Here is a 24,418-nt window from a genome sequence, read left to right on the forward strand (position 1 = left end):
TTCCCACCAATCTGGCGTCCCTTCGGCAGGACCTGTTGTCGCTTCTGCAGACACAGTGTTGCGGCAGGAGCGATTCTCATCCTATCCTTCAGAGGTTAGGAAGTATATTTTAATCTTGATTTTGTTTTTTACGTCAGATCCGTCCCATAACGCTTTCTAGGCCTGGACCTCTGTCGGACTCCCAGGACCAGGGAGAGGGCATGTCGAAAGCCGCAAGAGGGACGGAGGCTGAGGCCCGATCTGGTGTCCCTTCGGCAGGACCTGTTGACGCTCTAGGTCAGGTGGTTGGTCGTTGCTCCTTTTGCCCCTCACAGTATGGCCTTATGATCTAGTCCCATTGTGGTCACGCCCCGTGGACAGATCATCTAGAACTCACCAGCTATATAGGTCACTACCTTGCTGGAGACTCTAGTAAAGCAGAAGCAGGCTTGGGTGACAGTAATCACGAAGTCAGCTATGCTAACATAGGCCTGGACCTCTGTCGGACTCCCAGGACCAGGAGAGGGCATGTCGAAAGCTGTAAGTTGGTCTTATGATCTAGTCCCATTGTGGTCATGCCCCCCGTGGACAGATCATCTAGAACTCACCAGCTATATAGGTCACTACCTTGCTGGAGACTGTAGTAAAGCAGAAGCAGGCTTTGGTGACTGTAATCACGAAGTCAGCTATGCTAACAAGTATGAACCAAGGCGTCAATCGCCTACATATATTTGTTTCCTAAATCCTATTCTGTCTCTTCCCACCTCCAATGGTGGGATTCAGCTATATATATATCTGACAGGTAAGTTGCATGAACAAAATGATATTTTAATGATAAAATAAAGTTTGTTCATACTTACCTGGCAGATATATATAATCATAGTGCCCACCCTCCTCCCCTCAGGAGACAGTGGCACTAGAAAATCTGAATAGAAAATGGGAATGGTTCCTGATACCCGCCTCCCAGCGGCGGGAATGGGTATTAACCACCTGGCCCCACTGCGTGTGCCGCGAGTTTTTGGAATTCTGTCGGACTTCGGAGAATACAGCTATATATATATCTGCCAGGTAAGTATGAACAAACTTTATTTTATCATTAAAATATCATTTTTATGAAAATGTTAAAAATCAATTTAACAAAAACCCATTCATTATAATTCAGCCAGAAATGTAATTTAGGCAGGGTGTAGACAGGATTGATCAACTAAAAATCTCAGACTGATTAATGGGTCTATAGGATCAATGTGAAAGCTGCTTGAGGGTGTCATTACGGGAACCGACCAGTACTAATTGAAAAACGTTATTATTGGGACATTGATATAGCAATTTTATCAGCAATGAAGGATGCTATATGCATTTATTTTACCACAAGGTTAGTGGCCCCCCCCCCCATTGTCTTTTACTTTTCAATTATGCTGTAGTGTCATAATGGATCAGAAAAGAAGGAAAAAGTGATGAACATAATTTAAGAGCTGCAGACCTGTCCCAAATGAGGGACCAACTTCCTTGTTGCTACAACAGCACCCATTAGTACAAATCTTAATACTGTACTTGGATGTTGCATCCTTGAGACTGGAGTTTGTGAACTTCCTTCCATGCCTTGAAAGTTTTATTAGGGAAAAGATGAAGTTTAGACTGTTAGAAGGGCCTGATCTTGTAGACAAGCACAGTCTTGTGCTGTTTTGCCAGCCATTATTTCCAACAAGCCCTTAGAAATACCTTTTTTCAGAGACAGAACAAGATATTACCTCTGGTTACCTCTTGATGTGATAAAAAAGACAAAGTATCTATGAATCTCTTGGATATTGGAGACTCCAGTGAATTGCTCCAACAGGGCATGATGGTTTGATATGGTAATGATGGAAAGGTAAAGGGTGCAGTGATTTGGCATTCCATACAGTATTAGATAATTGCAGTCAGTTCCGAAGGTTTGATGTGCAGTATTCATTTGTGTGTATGTGGATGACTGAGTAGTCTTGCATTCTCCTTCAGAGAGCATAAATGAATTAGTTTATCGCTGAAGTATTTGGAGATTAGAAGATTCCACAACTGCAGTAAGTAAACTATTCAACACTTTAGTTGTAGGCAGGTTAAAATCCAAAGCAAACTGAGTACTAATGTAGTTTTAAACCTGATGCTAGAAAATTACAGTTTTAAACATCTGACTTACCTGGTAGTTATATATATAGCTTAAGTCCCTGACGCGCGGCAGAATTTCAAAACTCGCGGCAATCGCCGATGGGTAGTCAGGTGTACCACTAGTGCGCCCTCTACCCAGGTACCTTGAACCATTCCAACTGTTCCTCAGATCTTCCCTGCCGCCATACCGGTTGCATCGTTAAGAATTTTGCTCGTTTGGCCTGTGATTTTCACAGAGTTTTGGTGAAGTACACTTTGGCTTTGGCTTTCGCTCGTTTTTGGATTTGATTTGGATTTTCTGGATTTGTTAGATATTGTTGATTTTGACCTTTGCTCGTTTTGGATTTTTCTTACGATTTTTTCACTTTCCAAGATGTCTGACTCTGCTTCAAGTGTGAGAATGTGTGTGTGGGGTGTAAAACCCGGCTTGCTAAAGCCTCATTGGATCCCCACTCTATTTGTGTAAAATGCAGAGGGAAAATTGTGAGTTAAAGGATAGATGTGATGAATGTTTTGGTTTATCAGAAAGAGAGTGGATGGATTACTACCGATATGTTTCTAAGCTTGAAAGGATAGGATCAGAAGAGCCGGGAGTAGTAAATCTCTCTCTTCTAGAGATAGTCAGGGAATTGAAGATTCTCCTCATATCAATCCTATTATTCATTCCCCAGTAGTGGTAGTCCCAGAACCCCACTGATACTGATAAGGAACCAACCTTCAGGACATGATGACGGCCATTCAAACCCTTGGACAAAAGGTAGAATCCTCGCAAGAGACAGAGAGGATTTATGGTCGAATGTCAGAGATCTGAAACATTCAAGTGCTAATGAGAAAAATAAGAGTGCAAGTGTTGTGGAGGGTGCGGTTGCTCGGTCCTGTCGTGCTCCTAGTCCTAGACCTCTTCCAAGCTCACCAACCCCTGTGAGAAGGAATGTCGACAGACGAAGGGAGGCGAGAGGCTTTAGTTACCGAGCAGTCGTCCCCTCGAGCGCACCTGTTGACGCTTCCCAGGACGCTCACCCTCGCCATAGGAAAGGCGAGGTTAAAGTGTTTTCATCCTCGTCGGAGGACGCTGTTACTAGAAGGGACTGGCGTCATACGACCTTATCAGACCCCTCAAAAGGAAACTTCCTTCAGTGGAGGGCGTCGGATTTGACACTTCCTACTCCGGGATGTAGTCACTGGAGCAGCCCAGAGCGTTCCCCTCTTAGTTCGACAATTGCTCTCCAGTGAAAAGCAGACGATGTTGTCGCCTCGGCATGCCGTTCGCTTCCGCTGATGATGAAATAAGACCGAGGCGTCGCCGAAACTTCATTTCCAACGCCGATCGATGAAAATGAATTAGTAGTTGATATTGCGGCTCCCCATGTCGATCCCCAGCAACAGGTAGCTCCGCAGATCAGTCTAATTCAGGACATGCAACGGAAACTCTCTTCCCTGATGCAAGTCTTTCAGCCTGCAGATAAGACGGATGCAGACGTTTGTCCACCGATGGCTGCACGTCGCCCTGAGGAAACTTTTGACCGATGTCGCACAGGCGCCAGCTCTCAAGCAACTTCAGGGTGCGGCGGGACAGCGAACGCGTGAAAATGTTTCGCCTATTCAAGAAACCTCAATCATTTTACGTCAGCCTGAGGAAGCTTTTGACAGATGTCGCACAGGCGCCAGTTCTCAAGCGACCTTAAGGTTGGACGGAACAATGATTGTCAGAAGTCTGGACGCCAGGACGCCCGAGTAGCTCAAGAGGATGGACGCCAGGACGCCAGGCGTCAAGATCTTGGTCGCCAGGACGCCAGACGTCAAGAATCTGGACGCCAGGACGCCAGTTAATTTCACGAAGACACCAGACGCCACGAGACTGGACACCAGGACGCCGAGCGCCAAGGTGATACTTTGAAAGAAGTCGCTTCTTTGGTTTTTGGTCAATCAGAAGAAGAGATTGATGATATCCTCAGTCTCATGTGGATCTGATCGAACAAGTTTCGGAAGAAGAAGATAGTAAAGGCCTTCAACTTTCATCAGACTTCAAAAACTTATGAAAACTTTTGTGGAGGTTTTCCTGAAAACTTTATTCCGACGGCTCCTCGTTCCCCACCTTCAGAATTTACTCTTGGGAAGGCGCCTAAGGAGTCAGCTTTATGAAGATGGTTTTGTCCTGCCTCGTCCAAGAGAGCTCTCAAAATGATGAATGAATGGATGCTTTCAAAGAAAGAACAAGGAAAGACAGCCTTTGCTTTTCCTCCAGCCAAACTAGCTTCAAGATCGAAGAGCGTTTGGTATCAAACGGAGAATCGTTCGGCCTTGGAATACCTGCCTCTTCCCGAGGAGACTTCTAGGAATCTTGTTGATTCATCTGCCGAGTGGCCATGGGGAGAACGAAGTTTTGTTGGTCAACATCAGAGTTGGACCACCTCCTCAAAGGAATTTTAGGGCCTTTGAGGTCTTTAACTTTCTGGACTGGACCCTGGGAGCGTTAGGAAGAAAGATGGGATTATTCAGCACGACCGACAAAGAAGAATTTGTACATCTTATGTCGTGTATGGATAAAGGAATCAGAGATGGTGCCAGTGAATTAGCGGCGCTTTTCTCAGCAGGAATCTTAAAGAAAAGGACCCATCTTTGCTCTTTCCTAGCTAATGGGGTCACATCCAGTCAAAAAGCGGAATTAATTTACGCCCCTTTTCCTCTCACCTCTTCCTCAAGACTTAGTTAAAGAGATTTCTACCTCCTTAGCTCAGAAAACCACACAAGATCTTATATCGAAGACAGCAAAGAAAGTCTTACCAACGACTTTCATGACTAAAAAGAGTAAGGCTGAGGCTTCTGTGCTCTCAGGGATCTCAGCCTTTCGTGGTCGGCCCTCAGGTAGAGGTTCCTCGAGGGCGGGTAGAAGATCTGCAGCAAGGAGTGCCTCTAGACAGGGAAGAAACAGGACTTGACGTTCCCCCCCTTCAGGCAGCGGTAGGTGCCAGGCTGTTAAACTTCTGGCAGGTATGGGAGAAAAGAGGAGCGGATCCTTGGTCCATTCAACTACTCAAGGATGGATACAAAATCCCTTTCCTAAGAAAGCCCCCGTTGGCAGACAAACCAATAGATCTGTCTCCCAGATACAGAGACGAGTCCAAGGCACAGGCGATTCGACAGCAAGTTTCGTTATTATTGCAGAAAAACGCAATAGAGAAAATACAAAATCTGGATTCGCCAGGATTCTACAACCGCCTTTTCCTGGTTCCCAAGAGCTCGGGGGGTTGGAGACCAGTACTGGATGTGAGTGCCCTCAACGCCTTTGTACAAAAGACGAAGTTTTCCATGGAAACAACAAAATCAGTGTTAGCGGCAGTCAGACAACACGACTGGATGGTTTCCTTGGACCTTCAGGACGCATATCTCCACATTCCTATCCACCCGGGCTTCAAGAAATACCTGAGATTCGTCTTCAGGGAACAGGTATTCCAGTTTCGGGCTCTTTGCTTCGCCTAAACACGGCGCCCCAAATATTCACCAGACTGATGTCGAATGTAGCGGGAATGCTGCACACGAGAGGCATCAGGGCCTCTCTGTATCTGGACGACTGGCTTCTCAGAGCTCCTTCCTTCAATCGCTGTCTGGAGGATCTTCAAACGACAGTCTGTTTATCAGAGGAACTGGGACTCTACTTATAAACAGGCAGAAGTCACATCTGACCCCATCTCAAGAGATCCTGTATCTAGGGATGAGGATTCAGTCTCGGATTTTCGGGTTTTTTCCGTCACCATCAAGGATGGAACAGACCTTAGTAAAATTAAAGGACTTTCTGGGGAAACGGATGTGCTCGGCGAGGGAATGGATGAGCCTGCTAGGACCCTTTCTCGCTAGAACAGTTTGTTTCCTTAGGAAGACTAAATTTTTCGCCCACTCCATTCCACCTCAATCGGTATTGGAGCAGAGAAGACGGGCTAGAGAAAGAGTGTATCCCCATTTCAGAGGCGATGAAACAGTGCCTTCAGTGGTGGAACGACCCAGTCAAGCTTCAGGAGGGCCTTTCATTAAAACAGAAGAACCCAGACCTAGTGTTGTTCTCACGCATCGGACTCAGGGTGGGGAGCAACATTGGGAAAGTTGGAAGTATCAGGATTCTGGACCAGAGAGCAAGAGAAGCTCCACATAAATCAAAAGGAGCTGACTGCAATATTTTTAGCCCTCAAAGAGTTACAACACTCAGTCCAAGACAAGGTCGTACAGGTCAACTCCGACAACACACGGCGTTGGCCTACATCAACAAACAAGGAGGAACCCACTCCAGGTCACTGTACGAAACGCCGAGGCAACTCCTTATCTGGGCCAAGGAGAAAATGTGACATTGTTGACACGTTTCATTCAGGGGGAAAGAAATGTGAGGGCAGACAGTCTGAGCAGGAAAGGTCAAGTCCTGGCAACAGAATGGACTCTTCACCAAGATGTCTGCAGAGAATTGTGGCGGATTTGGGGTCGTCCATGCATAGACCTCTTTGCCACAGCTCAAACGAAGAGGATGGAGACGTACTGCTCTCCTGTGCCAGACCCCGAGGCAATGCACATAGATGCGTTCCTTTTAAATTGGTCCAACCTGGACGTTTACGCCTTTCCCCCCTTCAAGATCATAAACAGAGTCATTCAGAAGTTCGTGTCCCACGAGAGCGCCAGGATGACTCTAGTGGTCCCCTTTTGGCCAACAAGAGAATGGTTCACAGAGGTGCGGGAATGGATGGTGGACACGCCGAGAAGTCTGCCCCTAAGGCCAGATCTACTCAAACAACCCCACTTGGAAAGGTATCACCAAAACCTCCAAGGTCTACAGCTAACTGCCTTCAGACTATCGAAAAACTCGCAAGAGCTAGAGGATTTTCGAAGGAGGCAGCTAGAGCGATCGCAAGAGCTAGGAGGTCATCTACCATCAGGGTATACCAATCCAAGTGGGATATTTTTAGAGGTTGGTGTAAAAACAACTCCGTGTCCTCGTCCAGTACCTCTGTGACCCAGATAGCGGATTTTCTTCTTTACCTTAAGAGGAGACGTAACTTTTCAGTCTCTACTATTAAGGGATACAGGAGCATGTTGGCAGCGGTCTTCAGACACAGAAACTTGACTTGTATGCCAATAAGGATCTCCAAGACCTTATCAGATCATTCGAGACTACCAAAGAGAAAAGTCAGATCTCACCAGCGTGGAACCTAGACGTGGTCCTAAAGTTCCTCATGTCCGATAGGTTCGAACCTTTGCAAGAGATTTCATTTAAAGATCTCACAATGAAGACTCTATTTTTGGTTTGCTTGGCGACAGCTAAAAGAGTCAGTGAAGTACATGCCTTCAATAAAACCGTCGGTTTTAGGAACGGCAAAGCTATCTGCTCTCTACAATTGGGGTTTTTTTAGCTAAGAATGAACGTCCTTCACAACCATGGCCCAAGTCCTTCGAGATTATGAATCTGGCAGAGATCGCAGGTGAGGAGTTAGAGAGAGTCCTCTGTCCGGTAAGAGCTCTGAGAGCGTACCTGCAAAGGACGAAGAATTTACGAGGCAGGTCAGAGGCGCTTTGGTGTTCAGTTAAAAGCCCTCTCTACAAATGTCAAAGAATGCGTTATCCTTTTTCATTAGACAGTTGATAAGGGAAGCGCATTCAGAATGTAATGAATCGGACCTTAAGCTTCTAAAGGTTAAAACCCATGAGGTCAGAGCGGTTGCAACCTCTGTAGCCTTTAGACAGAATAGGTCCCTACAAAGTATCATGGACTCTACCTTCTGGAGAAGCAAGTCAGTGTTTGCCTCACATTACTTGAAGCAAGTACAAACGCTTTATGACGACTGCTATACACTGGGACCGTTTATAGCAGCTAACTCAGTAGTGGGAGAGGGACTACCCCTGCAATCCCATAATTCGATGCCCTTTGATTCTTGCCTTGGAATAGTTGTAATCTTATGGTTGTTTTGGAGATTGGACGCAAACAGTTTTTTCCGCAATCATTGATTTTAGTCAGGTAATCAGTTTGTTCTTGGCAGCGCCGGAACAAGGGTATTATAGGTTGTCTGTCACATAGAGGTTGGTATACCGGTTGGCAGCTCCTAGAGGTCTTCAGCCCCTGAGTGGATCGCTGGACCTCTTAAGGAAAGCAGACATAATGAGGGGGGAGTTCATTGAAGTCAGCTTCCTTAAACCAGGTAAGAACCTTTAGTTGGTTTTATTAAGTTTTAGTACAAAATTCCAAAGATGTTGGCTGTCTCTGACCCTCCACCAAAGGTGTCAATCAGCTATATATATAACTACCAGGTAAGTCAGATGTTTAAAAATGATATTTTCATAATAAAATAAATTTTTGAACATACTTACCTGGTAGTTATATATGATTAAATTCCCACCCTCCCCCTCTAGAGACTAGGGGCATGGAAGATCTGAGGAACAGTTGAATGGTTCAAGGTACCTGGGTAGAGGGCGCACTAGTGGTACACCTGACTACCCATCGGCGATTGCCGCATGAGTTTTGAAATTCTGCCGCCGTCAGGGACTTAAGCTATATATATAACTACCAGGTAAGTATGTTCAAAAATTTATTTTATTATGAAAATATCATTTTGCAGCAGCACCCTGCATAGTGTTGCAAGCAAAAACAGCTAGGTCAGGTAAAGAAGAGTGCAGAGTATGTTTGTTGTTGTAGTACATTTTATGCAACAAACATATTGAACACATTTTATGTCTATACCACATGTCAACATTAAGAGTTGGCAAAATAAACTTGGCTGAAGACAACTCTGTCCAAGAGTTTGGGATGAGAATCAGTACCTGTTGTTATCTAAAGTTACATCCAGAAGAAATGAACACTTCTGCTACAGACAAAAAAAAAATGCACAAAGGATGAGGAAAAGAGAAAGTAAATTTGTTAAAAGTAGATATAGTATATGGGAATTTCAAGATTGCTATGAACTATATGCACAAGAAGAATGAGACTTACGGTCATGAGACCCTGGAATCCCACTCACTCATGTACACTTTTGCCGGCTGATTTCTCTTTTCTTTTTAAAAATGACAGAAGCGTCTGGGACAATTTCAGGACCACCCTAAATTGGGGTAAAATGCAATTAAAAGATTTGTTGTGAAACAAATTGATATTCATTGAGTGATTAGTGCTTACAAAACACTTTCAGGACTCAAAGTTCCATGTGGAAATTTAGAAAGTAATAGAGATATGTCTCACATTATTAAAATGTGTTATTGTTTCCAGATTGGGATCAGGTGTCATTTTTGATGAAGCAGTGTGTGAAGTTCGTTCTTGTTTATCTGCATATCCTTTGTGTAATGTACCAGAGATTCTAAAATTGTTGGGATTTAATGACAAAGAAACAGCTGATGCTTTGGAGGTAAGTTTCTTTAACCCAGTTGGTAACTTAAGCCTAAAGTTAGAAATAATGTAATTTGAATTTTTTTTAATGTTCAGGTGTAATAGCATTGCTTAAGTTCAGTTTGATGTTAGTTAGGTTATAGTCAGGATATGGATTCTTTATTTTGTTTTTGGAGAGAATGATAGCATAAATTTCTCAACTTTGCTTTTCATTGTGGAGACAATGTTGGTTATACAGTTTGTACAAATCTTCCATTTGTTACATCATAGCCCCATTTCCCATGTCTGCCCCTGTTTGTGGTCTCAAATGACCCTAGACTCAGCAGACTTTCGTTTAACAGATAGAAATAGAATGGTAATAATGTCTGGACCGGCAAATACCCATCAGTCACCTGCCTCATTTTTTTGTAATCTGCAGTGCTGTTAACAGCTGTACCTGGAGTTCCCTGGTTTGTTTCCTCACAAGAGGATTGCTGTTTGTCATCGTTATTCTAACCATTGTCTTTGTATTCATTAACTAAAGTTGTTCTTTTTTAGCTTAAAAGTTTGGATCTGTTTTTAATAAAGCACTCAGATTATACACAGGAAACTACAGTGTATTGTTTATTTACACTAAGCTACTATGTGGAAGCCTTAGAAAAGAGTGCTTCAGCTGCCTGGCACTTGTAAGAGAGTATGACACCCAGCATTCCCTGCATCACGTGCTGAAAAAAAAAAAATTTAAATTCACATTGTCACTGTATGAGTATATTCCTGCTATTGTCATCGTAAAGTCATGAAGCAGACAAACATAATTTGAGGAACATTTTTAATTTATCCTTTGTATACAAAGCCAGTTCAGTAATTGGTCCTCTGAAAAGGGGCACTAGTTCAATCAACCCCACTGTCAATGTACGTAATTGCAGATTTAACCTTCTTTCCTCGACATCATAAGAAGCTATTACTGTGCTGTCAAGGACTATAGGTCTGCTTTTTTGTGGGTATTTAAGCTTTGTCGACTAGAAATTGGTTTTTCAATGGAGCTAAAGGGGCTCCATCAGCATTTCGATAAGGAAAATCCAAAACCTTGTAATTGGGGTCTCTCCCCAATTGTAAAGAGAATTGCTAAACCATACAGACCATTACAAGAGGCATAACTGTACAAAATCTTTCTCTTGGCATTTACATCTTTGAGATGGATCAGTGAGAGCCACATATTTTCTTGGGAAGTCATGCGTAGTAGGAGTTGGATGTCAGTGGGTTTGTCATATGCAAAGACACAAACCCCACAGTCAGAACCATTCCACAGAGTCCTTTGCCATTTTTTCTGTTGCCTCCTTTGTGAATAGAGGAAGACATTCACCTTTGTTGTTTCAGGGCCATTTCGCACTACTTATGGAGAACCAAAGATTCCATGGGCTGCAGCACCGGTTTGTTTCTCTGATTAAAGCTGTGAAAGAAACAGGTCACAGTCTCCTCCTGCTAAATTATGCCATCCTGAGCCCATATAGCAATGTAACATTTGGCAAAGTAGAACAGGTTGGAGTTTCAGTTCATGAAATTGAAGATAACATGAATGTATCTTTTCGTAAAATAGGCTTACAGTTCCTTATCCAAGCATTTAGTCTACAGAACGTTTGCTTTGAGGCCTTTTAATTAGTCAAAAGCTAACTTAGATGTACCATGCAATACCAGTGGAATCTACCAAAACTGAAACAGGCATAGTAAGCCTAGCGTAGTACTGTATAATCTACTGAAATTGAAACTCTGCAGACCCCACTGTGGGAGCATGCTGCAGTTCCAAATCTGAAAAAATCTCATAACTGAAACACAGCTGGCCCCAAAAGTTTTGGATAAGGAATTTTGAACCTGTATAAGAAAGCAGGCACCTTGGCACTGATACACTTTTACCAAAATTTATTTAGGAGTTTAACCCTCAGCTTGAATTTGGATTCATTATGACTGGTAGTCGTGAGGAGGCCAGGTTTCACCTTTGGAGCAAGATGTTGGTAATTATCACCATCAGTGGTGGGGTTACTAGTTTTTATGTCTCGTGTGACTGGTAAGTGTTCATATACCAAGTCAAAAGATACCCTTCAAGCATAAGTTCCTTGCCTTAAACACAACCCTCTTTGGTTATCAGAGCCTTGGTCCCCAACTCATACCAGCCCCAAATTACTCTTCCAGATCGTACAGATATGATGAACTGGAGATAGGCAGCAATTCTGTCCTCCTAACTAAATGGAAATTTAGGCATGTACAGTGTGTATCTGATGGGACTGATGAATCACAAAACTAATATTTTCATATAAACCAAGCAGTCATATAGTAAGTATCCTCCTATCAGCTCTACTGATCATGCAGTGTTTTTCCACACTACAGTATTTGAAAAGTGAGGAATGTGGTTGATGGATACCTGATGGTCTAGATCGGAATTCAGTGTGAGACTACTATGGTTTCCCTGTATTTTAAAGATGTTTAGTACTGTACAGGGCTTTTACTGAGCAAAGCAACCCATGCTAAAGGATATTTAATTAAACAAACTCAAGTCTGTACTTTTTGAATTTGTATTTACTACTGTCTTCTGTACTGTGCATTGCAACTTAATATCTCAGTGCAAGGGAAGATATTTGTATCCGTACCAATTTTAAATTTGAGTTTCATTCCTATAAAATTTCCAAGTTAAACTGTGTGAGAAGCATAATAAAATGCTGATCATGTTAGTGTATCCTTCAGGTTTTATTTATTTAATGATAGTTTCTTAATGCTAGGGCTTTACCAAAATTTACAGGCAAATTAAAATTTACAAATTTTTTAGTCCGAAAGTAATTTTTAAACATCTGACTTAACTGGTAGTTATATATATAGCTTAAGTCCCTGACGTCACGGCAGAATTTCAAAACTCGCGGCAATCGCCGATAAGGAGGTCAGGTGGTCCACCTATGCGCCCTCTACCCAGGTACCTGGAACCATTCCAGTTATTCCTCAGATCTTCCCTGCCACCGTTCCGGTAACATCCTTGGAATTTCACTCATTCAGCCCGTGTTTTTTCGCAGTTTTTTTGGTGAAGTACACTTTGGCTTTGGCTTTCGCTCGTTTTTTGAATTTGTTTCTTGGATTTTTCTTGACTCTTTAGATTTTGTTTGGTTTGACCCTTGGACTTGTCTTTTGATCTCTCTTTTGGATTTGCTACCAACATGTCTGACTCCTCGAGTGTGCGAATGTGTGTGAGGGGGTGTAAGACTCGGCTTGCGAAAGCCTCTTTGGATCCTCATTCAGTATGTATGAAATGTAGGGGTAAGAGGTGTGAGTTAGATGATAGATGTGATGAGTGTTTGGGTCTTTCTGAAAGGGAGTGGATGGATTATAACTGCTATGTAAGGAAGCTTGAAAGGGACTGGCTCAGAAGAGCCAAGAGTACTTTTTCTCACTCTTCTAAGGATAGTCAGGAATTAAATAATTCTTTGCCCCAAGCTAACGACCCTTTTGATCCTTCTCCTGTAGTGGTAGTTCCTGATCCCCCTACTGATTCAGGTAAAGACCCAACTCTCAAGGATATGATGGCGGCCATTCAAGCCCTGGGCCAACGAGTAGAATCCCTTGCTGAAGACAGGGAAAAATTGTGGTCTAACATGAGAGATCTCAAAAGTGCAAGTGTCAGTGCTAAGGTTAGTGCAAGTGCAGTGGAGGGTGCGGCCGCTCGGATCTGTCGTGCTCCTAGCCCTAGACCTCTTCCAAGCTCCCCAACCCCTGGGAGAAGGAAAGTCGACAGGCGAAGGGAGGCGAGAGATTTTAGCTCCCGAGCGGTCGTCCCCTCGAGTGTTCCTGTGGACGCTTACCAGGACGCTCACCCTCGCCATAGGAAAGGCGAGGTAAGTATGTGTTCTTCGTCTTCTGATGACGCAGTTCCCAGACGGGGCTGGCGTCTGGTCTCAGAATCGAGACCGCTCAAGAGGAAGCTGCCCCCTGTTGAGGGACGTCGTATGGGGTCTTCTCAGGCTCCAGGGTGTAGCCACTGGAGCAGCCCGGAGCGCTTCTATTTCAGCTCTGAGGGTAGCTCTCCTGCCAAAAGCAGGCGTAGACTGCCAGACTCGGTCAGGACGCCTGGCAGCAAGAAGGCAGCGGACGCTTTTCTTACGTCTGTGCATGCTCCCCCTCCTCCTTCGGATTGGGACTCGTCCCCAGAACGCTGTCCCCAATCTTTGCAGTTGGATGAAGATTTAGTAGATGATGTTGCGGCTTCCCCAGTCTGTCCCCAGCAGCAGGAAGCTCCGCAGTGGACTTTGTTGAAGGATATGCAGCAGAAACTGTCTTCCCTGATGCAAGCTTGGCAGCCTGCCGGTAAGGTGAAGGTTACAGGACGTCCAGCTAAAGAAGTTCAAGGCTATGTACGTCAGTTTGATAAAGCTCTGGATGCAGGACGCACAGGTGTCAAGCGTTCAGCAGCTACGGACGTCAAGAGTCGTAGAACTGGACGTCAAGACGATGGACGACAGGACGTCAAACGTCAAGAGACTGGACACCAGGACACTCTTGCAGCTGGGCGCCAGGACGCCAAGCGTCAAGATTTTGGATGCCAGGACGCTCTTGCAGATGGGCGCCAGGACGCCAAGCGTCAAGATTTTGGACGCCAGGACGCACGTGCAGCTGGGCGCCAGGATGCCAAGCGTCAAGATATTGGACTCCAGGACATTCTGGTCGAGAGCTCTCATGGTTTGGAGGCAACAGCAAGTAAACAGGACGTCGCCACTTCGGTTACTGGACAACAATCGGAGGAGGTAGACGACGATCTTCCTCCTTCACCAGATATTCCTCTTGAAAACGTTTCCGACGAAGAGGAACAGAAAGATCAACACCCCTCGTCAGACTGGAAAAAGGTTGATGAAAGTTTTACGGAACTTTTTCCGACAACCGTGCCGGCTGCTCCTCGTTCTCCACCCTCGAATTCACGCTCAGGAAGACTACTAAGAAGGCTATCTTCACGAAAATGATTATGTCTCGTTCCTCCAAACGAGCTTTATGAGTAATGGAGGAGTGGATGAACACCAAGAAGGACCAAGGACGGACAGTATTCTCTTTTCCCCCGGCTAGACTAGCGTCGAGATCTAGCATTTGGTACGAGACTGGAGAAGCTCTTGGCCTGGGAGTTCCTGCCTCTTCCCAGGGGGACTTCTCGAGCCTGGTAGACGCTTCTCGCCGAGTAGCCATGGGCAAATCTAAGGTTTTTTGGTCTCCTTCGGAAATGGATCATCTCCTCAAGGGAATCTTCAGGGCTTTTGAAGTCTTTAATTTTCTAGACTGGACTCTGGGAGCCTTGGGAAAAAAGACGGAGACCATCAAAGATTTGGAGACTGAGGAACTAGTTCATCTAATGTCATGTATGGACAAGGCTCTCAGAGATGGAGCCAACGAACTGGCAGCTCTCTTCTCGGCAGGAGTCTTGAAGAAAAGGGCCCACCTTTGTACTTTTCTTTCCAATGGGGTTACACCCATCCAGAAGTCAGAACTCCTTTATGCTCCTCTTTCTACCCACCTGTTTCCACAAGAATTAGTGAAAGAGATCTCTTCAGCCTTAGCTCAAAAAGCCACGCAGGACTTAATCACCAAGACGGCTAGAAAAGTTCTGCCATCAAGCTTCGTTCCTCAGAAGGTCAAAGGAGAAGCTCCAGTGTTTCAGCCTTTTCGAGGCAGAACCCTCAGTAGAGGGAATTCAAGATCCGCTGGCAAAAGGTCTACGAAAAGAGGCTCTAGACAAGGGAGAAGTAGAGTCTGAGGAAAGTCTCCTTCAGACAGCAGTAGGAGCCAGATTGACACACTTCTGGCAAGAATGGGAGAGGAGAGGAGCGGACCCATGGTCCATTCAATTGATCAAGGAGGGGTACAAGAGCCCTTTCCTGAGGAAGCCCCCTTTAGCTACAAGACCGATAGACCTTTCGGCCAATTACAGAGTGAAAATCAAGGCGGAGGCTCTGCAACAGCAGTTTTCTCTATTGCTGCAGAAACAGGCTATAGAGAAAGTGCTAGATCCAGAAACTCCAGGATTTTACAATCGTTTGTTCCTGGTTCCCAAGAGTTCTGGGGGATGGAGGCCGGTGCTAGACGTGAGCGCACTCAACGTGTTTGATCAGAAGACAAAATTCACGATGGAAACAACGAAATCCGTTCTAGCAGCAGTCAGACAGCACGACTGGATGGTATCAATGGATCTTCAGGATGCGTATTTTCACATCCCTATCCACCCAGGCTCCAAGAAATACCTGAGGTTCGTTCACGGGGGAGAAGTTTTCCAGTTTCGAGCCCTTTGTTTCGGCCTAAGCACCACTCCTCAGATTTTCACGAGATTAATGACAAACGTAGCTGGAATGCTTCACACAAGAGGCATCAGAGTCTCCTTATATCTGGACGACTGGCTCCTCAGAGCTCCTTCCTACGCTCGCTGCCTGGAGGATCTTCAGACAACTCTTCATTTATCAGAAGAACTTGGCCTGTTGATAAACAGAGCGAAGTCTCAGCTGACCCCATCCCAAGATATTCAGTACCTTGGGATGAGGATTCAGAGTCAGGTTTTTCGGGCTTTTCCGTCTGTATCAAGGACGGAACAAGCATTAGAAAAACTTCAGAAATTCCTAAGGAAACGAACTTGCTCGGTGAGGGAATGGATGAGTCTGCTGGGGACCCTTTCCTCTCTAGAATAGTTTGTCTCCTTGGGAAGACTGAACCTTCGTCTGTTGCAATTCCATCTAAATCGGAACTGGGACAAAGACAAGGAACTAGAGACAAAGTGCATCCCCATTTCGGAGCAAGTCAGACATTATCTGAAATGGTGGAACGATCCCCTCAAGCTTCAAGAGGGCTTTTCCTTGCAACAGAGGAACCCAGACCTAGTGTTGTTCTCCGATGCGTCGGACTCGGGGTGGGGAGCAACACTGGGAAAGATGGAAGTCTCGGGCTCCTGGACCAGAGAACAAGTAAAGTGGCACATCAACCAGAAGGAACTAACTGCTATCCTTCTGGCTCTGATAGAATTCGAACACTTAGTGGAGAAAAGAGTGGTGCAGGTCAAGTGGAGAAAAGAGTGGTGCAGGTCAACTCCAACAACACGACAGCATTGGCCTACATCAACAAACAAGGAGGCACCCACTCCAGGTCTCTTTACGAGACTGCAAGAAAACTGCTTCTTTGGGTGAAGGAGAAAGATGTGACACTAGTTACCCGTTTTATTCAAGGCGAAAGGAATGTGAGGGCAGACATGCTGAGCAGAAGAAATCGAGTCCTATCGACAGAGTGGATGCTTCATCAGGACGTCTGCAAGAGCTTGTGGCGGATTTGGGGACGACCATGCATAGACCTCTTCGCCACAGTGCAAACGAGGAAGTTGGAGGCTTACTGCTCTCCCATTCCAGATCCCGAGGCGATTCACAGACGCGTTCCTCATGGATTGGTCCAATTTGGACGTGTATGCGTTTCCCCCGTTCAAAATTATTCACAGAGTGTTGCAAAAGTTCGTAGCTCACGAGGGGACCAGAATGACCCTAGTGGTCCCTTACTGGCCAACAAGGGAATGGTTCACAGAGGTACTGGAATGGATGGTGGACACCCCGAGAAGACTACCATTGAGAATAGATCTACTCAAACAACCCCACTTGGAAAGGTATCACCAAAACCTCCAAGCTCTACAAATGACTGCCTTCAGACTATCGAAAAACTCACAAGAGCTAGAGGCTTTTCGAAGGAGGCAGCTAACACGATTGCAAGAGGAAGGAGGTCATCAACCATTAAGGTATACCAATCCAAGTGGGAAGATTTAGAGGATGGTGCAGGAACAACTCTGTTTCCTCTTCCAGTACCTCTGTAACCCAAATAGCAGATTTTCTTCTTTTCCTTAAAAGGAAACTTAAGTTCTCTATTTCCACAATTAAGGGATATAGGAGTATGTTAACTGCTGTTTTTAGACACAGAAACTTAGATCTGTCTTGCAATAAGGATCTCCAGGACCTTATCAGATCCTTCAAGACCGTTAAAGAGAAAGTTCAGGACTCACCAGCTTGGAACTTAGATGTGGCCCTGAGGTTTCTCATGGGAGATAGGTTCGAGTCCTTGCATAAGACATCATTAAAGGACCTTACCATGAAAACTCTTTTCCTGGTCAGTTTGGCCACAGCAAAAAGAGTAAGTGAGATTCATGCCTTCAGCAAGTCTGTAGGCTTTAGACAAGGCAAAGCAATTTGTTCATTGCAACTTGGTTTTCTTGCTAAGAATGAACTCTCATCTCGACCCTTGCCCAAAACATTCGAGATTCCGAACCTGACGGATATCACAGGTAAGGAAATAGAGAGAGTTCTGTGCCCGGTAAGAGCTCTGAAGTACTACCTGGAAAGGACTAAGGACTTATGAGGTAAGTCAGAAGCGCTTTGGTGTTCGGTCAAGAAACCCTCGTTACAAATGTCTAAGAATGCGCTATCTTATTTTATCAGGCAATTGATAAGAGAAGCACATTCAGAGTTTAACGAAGCGAATCTAGAGATTCTCAAAGTTAAGACGCACGAGGTTAGGGCAGTAGCAACCTCTGTGGCTTTTAAACAGAATAGGTCCCTGCAAAGTATCTTAGATGCGACCTTCTGGAGAAGCAAGTCAGTGTTTGCCTCACATTACCTTAAACAGGTTAAGACCGTATATGAAGATTGCTACACTCTGGGTCCATTTGTAGCGGCTAATTCAGTAGTGGGAGAAGGGGCTACCCCTGCAATCCCATAAACCAATACCCTTTTTTCCTTTTCCTTGAAATGGAGAAAATTTTTATGGTTGTTTGCGAAGGCTGGACGCAGTTTTCCGCAATCATTAGCAAATAGTTTTTAGTTAGATTGTGTTTTTGTTTTGTTATTTAGTCAGGTGGTCGTTTTGTTCCTTGGTAGCGCCCGGAACAAGGGTATTTTAAGGAGGTCTAGTCACATAGAGGTTATACACCGGTTGACAGCCCCTGGAGATTTTCAGCCTCCTGGGTGGATCGTTGGATCTCTTGAGGAATGCAGACAGAATGAGGCAGGAAAACATTGAAGTCAGCTTCCTTAACAGGTAGGAACCTTGAGTTGGTTTTGCAATTTTTAATTTTGTCAATTCCAACGATGTTGGCTGTCTCTGACTCTCTGCCAAAGGTGTCAATCGGCTATATATATAACTACCAGTTAAGTCAGATGTTTAAAAATGATATTTTCATAATAAAATAAATTTTTGAACATACTTACCTGGTAGTTATATATAATTTAATTCCCACGCTCCTCCCCTCTAGAGACGAGAGGCATGGAAGATCTGAGGAATAACTGGAATGGTTCCAGGTACCTGGGTAGAGGGCGCATAGTTGGACCACCTGACCTCCTTATCGGCGATTGCCGCGAGTTTTGAAATTCTGCCGTGACGTCAGGGACTTAAGCTATATATATAACTACTGTACCAGGTAAGTATGTTCAAAAATTTATTTTATTATGAAAATATAATTTTTCTTATATTTACAGGAATTGATCAAGAAATACAAATACAGTGAAATGTGTACTACAAGCAAGAGCAATGTTACGATGAATAGTACAGTAATGGATAATTTCATTTATGAGTTCTCAAAAAATGCACAAGTTAAAGAATTTAGTGGAAGAGCGACTCTTTCTGGAATTGATGGCAGTAATTTAAGAAACAGCAATTTTGAAGTTCCTCAAAGTTTAGCACTGAGAGGTGATGGTAATGTTTACACGTCTATAGTTTCAAAGTCTCCTTATGTGAATGAATATGCAAATCCAGCTGTAGAAACTAGCAGTTATATCAGCAATATTCCTCTAGAAAGATCTTCAGCAGTATGTCAGCCTGTTGAGTTTACCAACACCGAGGTGAGTGTCACAAAAGGTTCTCACCTAGAACATGTCTTCTCCAAAGAAAAACCATATTCACCAACATTAGCAGTTGATAAGAATCAGTTTAGTGCCAGTGTCTGTCCAGCACTTCCTCAGGAAGCAGTTTTTGCCAGAAAAACCGGTATTGTGTCACCCAAGGCAGTAACAAAATTGGATGGAGATAAAATCATGAAAAATGATTTCCACCAAGTTTGTGATAAAAGTTCTTTGTCAGTTAACACATCAGATCAGCCCATGTTCGACCCTGGATTGTCTGTTGCCTTACCTATTTCAAACTGCTTAGTGGGAGGTAATACTACAAGCAAGATTTCTGATGCAGAGAAAGGTTGTAAATCTGTGTTTGCTATTCAACCGACATTAACTCGAGATCCAAAAACCAGTGATGTTCTAGATAATACCTGTGTATCCAGTATGGAGACATCTGTTGACCAGTTTCAGTGTACAACTGGAAGAGATGTAATATCTGTTACAGGTGGAAAAGAAACAGTGGACTTTAGTGAACCCAGTAAACTTATCAGTTGTCTTTCATTGCTTCAAAACCTGGAAATGCCACGCAATCGATGGTTAAGGCATAACGTAAGCCAAAGTGGGTTGCGTAAACCCAGCAGGCTGAATTCTGATTTTTCTGTTTCTGGTTCAGTAGCACCAAGAAGCCAGGAAAAGTTAAATTCTATCCACTGTGTCCCAATACATCAATCAGATACTGTCAGTGAAAAAGAAAATGGTACTGTTGCAGACTGTTGTAAACCAACTGAAAATGTATATATGTCTGCCATACAACAGAAGACGCCCAATAATCTTGTTGCTGCTGGACACAGTCTTAATAGTGGCAGTTGTGAACCGGGAAAGAATAATTCTTTTGATCAGCTTGATAATTCTTGTTTGTCATCAGATGTCAGTATAGCATATATTAACCAGATGACCCTTGCAGCGAATAAAAAAATTGGACATCATAATGTGTTAGTAAAATCACCATTTGATCTGTATACGATAAATCAAACTTCTTTAAAAGATGAAAATCAGAACCCACTGACCCCTTACACTTCAGCTTCAGCCAGTGTTAAGAAAGTTGAAGAAAATTGTCATTCAGTGAATCCTTGCGGAGAATTCAGAGGAAATGATAGGGAGCTGTATGAATGTGATGGTTGGATATTGCACAAAAACAATATTGGAGATCCACAAAATAATATGAATCAAGCTGGCAGTAAAAATATTTCTTTACCACAGCTAGCTTCTGGCAGTCAAATTATTCATGACATTGACGAGCATCATAAGGTTGGAAAGGCATTTATCTGCGATAGAAATGTTACATTGCCAGATGTTACAAATGAAGAACTTGGAAAGAAAAATAGTTTGTTTGATGACCAGACTGGATCAACTAGTTGTGGCCTTGTCACTAATAATTTGCAGTGTTCTGACAGAAAATATCCTGGAGATAATAATGAATGTGAAGCTAGGAACAATGGAAAGGATCTTGGAACAAAAGGTGTAAATTACTCTCAGTTTTCACATGATACATCTTTGAAAATTAACATTAGCACTGCAGAGATGTCTGTTGTAGAGTTTTCAGAGAAAGTTTTTAACGATAGCAACATGAGTCAGTGCTGTGAGGAAGATGGTAGTCCCAATAAAAAACCAGTCAGTGAGACAGAAGTAAACTCAAGGGTGTCTCATCTTTCTGGGTGTACAGACTGTGAAGACACTAAAGCAAGCAATGTGAGAGAGATTGTGGATAGATCATCTAGTGAGAGATGTGATTTAGAAGTAAGGAATGTGACTTATATGGAGCAAGCAACAAGGAAAGTTGAAGAAAAAGCATATAGTTTACATAAATCAGAAGAAAAATATTGTACAGCGCCAGTAATATTGCACAATTCACCAGTTGACAGAATAATTTCTGAAAATTCGTCTCCAGAATTACCACAAACACCACCCCAACCCAGAGTAATTTGTCAGCTCTCGACTGAAGAGGCAAAAGAAACTGAAGCAGATGTGGAACATAAGCAACTTTGTCATGCAACTAGTATGAAAATTAAATCCCCATCTGATAGATATGTCACTAATACGAAGATGCCTTGTGAATTAAGCTCTGGCAGTGGTCAGAATTCCAAACATGTATACGAAAAGTGTCTCACAAGCAGTGGAAGTCAACTGTTGACTGAAGAAGAAAAAGAAACAAAAGCTAAAAGGGAATATGATGACCTGGATTCTCCACCAAATGCTCAAGATTGTGAGCAGCTCTTAGAGGAATTAAACCTCTTGGACTTAAGTCTGCAATTAAAGAAGCAGGAATACAAAACTATTGTAAATAGTGTCACCGATGCTACTTCACCATCAGTGCATCATACCTTGGAAAAGTTAAAGCTGATTATCTCTGAATTGAAGAAAAGTTACAAGAAAAAGAGAGCTCAGATTAAAAATCTTAATGTAGAACCTGGAAAACAGGTGCATCATTTAGAGATGGAGAAGCAACCTTGTCATGCAACAAGATTAAAAGTTAAATCCCCACCTGATAGACATACCACAAATATTAAGAAGCCTTGCGAATTAAGCTCTGGCAGTGATCAGAATTCTAAGGATGTGTGGGAAAAGTGTCCCACAAACACCGAGTTAGCCCTTGACCAGGTTGAAGGAGGTCTTACGCTTCCCTTGTCTCTAAGCAGTAATCATGTCACTGTCAAAAATCCCTCCATTACAGAAGAGACTGAGGGGCATAAGACAGCTAGTACAATGTTTACTGGTAATCACTGTGTACATAATAATAATTTATCTAATCTAAATTACAATCAAAATAATTTTTTTAACGATAATATGAATGGATTTGATCGTGTCTCACCCCATCCAGAGATGAACAGCATTCCCTATTTGCCACACACAAATTTTGAAAAGCAAATCAGTTTTGGCACTGTTCCATATCCTGTTTATCCACTGTTAGGAATTCAAAACAGGCGCGCTTTTTCAGTGCATGTAGAAAGTCAGAATAGATATTTACATAACGCAGGATATCCTCTGATACCTCCGCCATATCTGCAAGCAAATCCTGGTCCTCAGTTTATGTTGCCAGTGTATGGTAACACCTTAGTGAGGCCTGTTTCCGTAGCATTCAGCCATTACAGTCATCACACAAACATGGCCTCTTCGGGAGGCATGCACGGATTTTCTCCCCCTGGTCAGTTTTATTACCCGTCTCGTCCCCTTCTCAAGAACTTCCCCTTATCTTAGGTCATTGTATTCATGTAAGGTTAGTACACGAAAGAGTTCTGTTTTAGTGTTCAAAAGTTAATGTGCAGTCTAATTTTTTTTATTGTAAAGGAATACTATTTTTATATGGGGCAAATTTTTGTGATCTGAAAGAAAATAAGTATGGATCTTCTGAGTGGTAAAGGTAGGCATAAATAATTCCCGTTCTGTTTTCTCTGTGATCTCGCAAAATTTATTCGATGAGATTCTTTGGTAATTTTGTGTTGTCAGCATATTTTGTTTATCATGTACACAAGGAATTTATGTGTATATCCAGTTAATTTCTCCATTTTTATGAATTTGATTAAATCTTCTGTATAGTAAGTAAATGAGCAAATCCGCAAGGTAAAGAAAAGAAGAGTCTAGGGTGAGCTAGTGCTGGCATACATTTTAAAACAGGAAAGAAGAGTGAGTATATAGCAATATTACATTTTGTTTAAAGCCATCAAATAACGCGGAGTATTTACACAAAATCATAATGTTTATGACTGCTTTGCTCCTCCTTAAGCTATTGTGTAAATGTATTATTGCTCCTTTCCTGTCTTCCTTTTTAAAACATAGTTGCACATTGGTTGACGGTAATGCATCCTTGTATATTGCTAAATGCTTCTACTAAGATGATTTGAAGACAGTATGCCATATATAAATCATAAAGTGTGAATTGTATTTTAGATTGAATCTCATGTTATGCTTTTTTTGATTTAATAAAAATCAGTTTAATACAGGATGTATTATTGTTTCCTTTCAGTATGTAGCAACATCAGAAATTTTCAAAATTAAATTCCAGAATACTTCACATTTGATCACCCCTGAGGGAAGAGGGTAGAACCAATTTCTCAATCCCCGTAATGGGGTAGCGCTGTCAGTGCACCTCACGCTGTGCACTGTAGGCATTACTTGAGGTTTTTGCAGTGTTCCTTCAACCCCTAGCTGCAACCCCTTTCATTCCTTTTAGTATACCTCCGTTTATATTTATATCATCAGCCACATGAAAGATTACAAGATAAATGGGAAGATACCCAAACATCAAAAAATTCTTAGAAAAAATCCCGCCTCATTGAAGAGTGATAGCTTTACTGTTAAATCCAAGAGTGAAGAACAAGCTCTTTTAACATTATCCAGCTTGGATCTTTGTATGTAAGCAAGTGGTTTATGCTATGTCCCTGAACAAAATCGTAATGACAAATACTACTGGTAGGCAATTGTATGTGTTTGTTAAGTAGTTTCACTCGTTTTTCTTGGGCTTCCTACTTGCTTAAGGAATTGAGAATATTCCACCAACATACTTACAGGATAAGTGGTCTGGTTAAACTAAGATATACTTCTTGTCTTTAAAATTATGTTGCATTAAAAGAAAAAGACATTGCTGGTAGGATGCATATTAAAGATCTTGTCGCCTAGACATCTGAACAGCCAAAACTAACGTAGGTTCTTCATTGTATTGGTTAAAATCAAGTTAACTGTTTTTACAGATTCGTATAATTTAAAGCTTCCAAAAACTTTATAAGGCTAATGGAAAGTTGTTAAACGTTGTTGTGGAGTAACTACATAACTGCATTTCTTTGTAAAAGTGAGTATGTTAACTGCAGATTGCATTGAACGGTTGATGTGCAGATGATGCAGCGTATTTATGTCGTTAATATATCCAGATTTTAAACTTGCAGTTGCAGATTTTCTTTAACAGATTTTAGATAAAACTAATGTACAATGCAAGCTGAACCTCACCAAAACTTGAAATATGTTTGAGAGTAAGTCTAACACGCTGGATCCTCTTGCCTGTAACTTTTTGTTGATGATGTTTCTCTTATCATCAACTCGTTCCTCCCGTAGGGTAGTA

The 24,418-nt window shown here is 42.8% G+C and overlaps 1 protein-coding gene across 1 annotated transcript in view; it reads left to right on the forward strand.

The window, feature by feature from the left end:
• LOC136825788 (uncharacterized) overlaps nucleotides 1-23,303 on the forward strand; it is a 41,521-nt gene extending 18,218 nt beyond the window's left edge. The window contains exons 10-11 of the mRNA XM_067082683.1: nucleotides 9,350-9,485; nucleotides 18,955-23,303. Coding sequence (XP_066938784.1) covers nucleotides 9,350-9,485; nucleotides 18,955-22,563 — 3,745 coding nt within the window. The 3' untranslated portion in view covers nucleotides 22,564-23,303. The remainder of the gene's footprint in view (nucleotides 1-9,349; nucleotides 9,486-18,954) is intronic.
• Nucleotides 23,304-24,418: the final 1,115 nt, after the last annotated feature.

This window comes from Macrobrachium rosenbergii, chromosome 39 (genome assembly GCF_040412425.1).
Source record: "Macrobrachium rosenbergii isolate ZJJX-2024 chromosome 39, ASM4041242v1, whole genome shotgun sequence".
Classification (NCBI taxonomy): Eukaryota; Metazoa; Arthropoda; class Malacostraca; order Decapoda; family Palaemonidae; genus Macrobrachium; species Macrobrachium rosenbergii.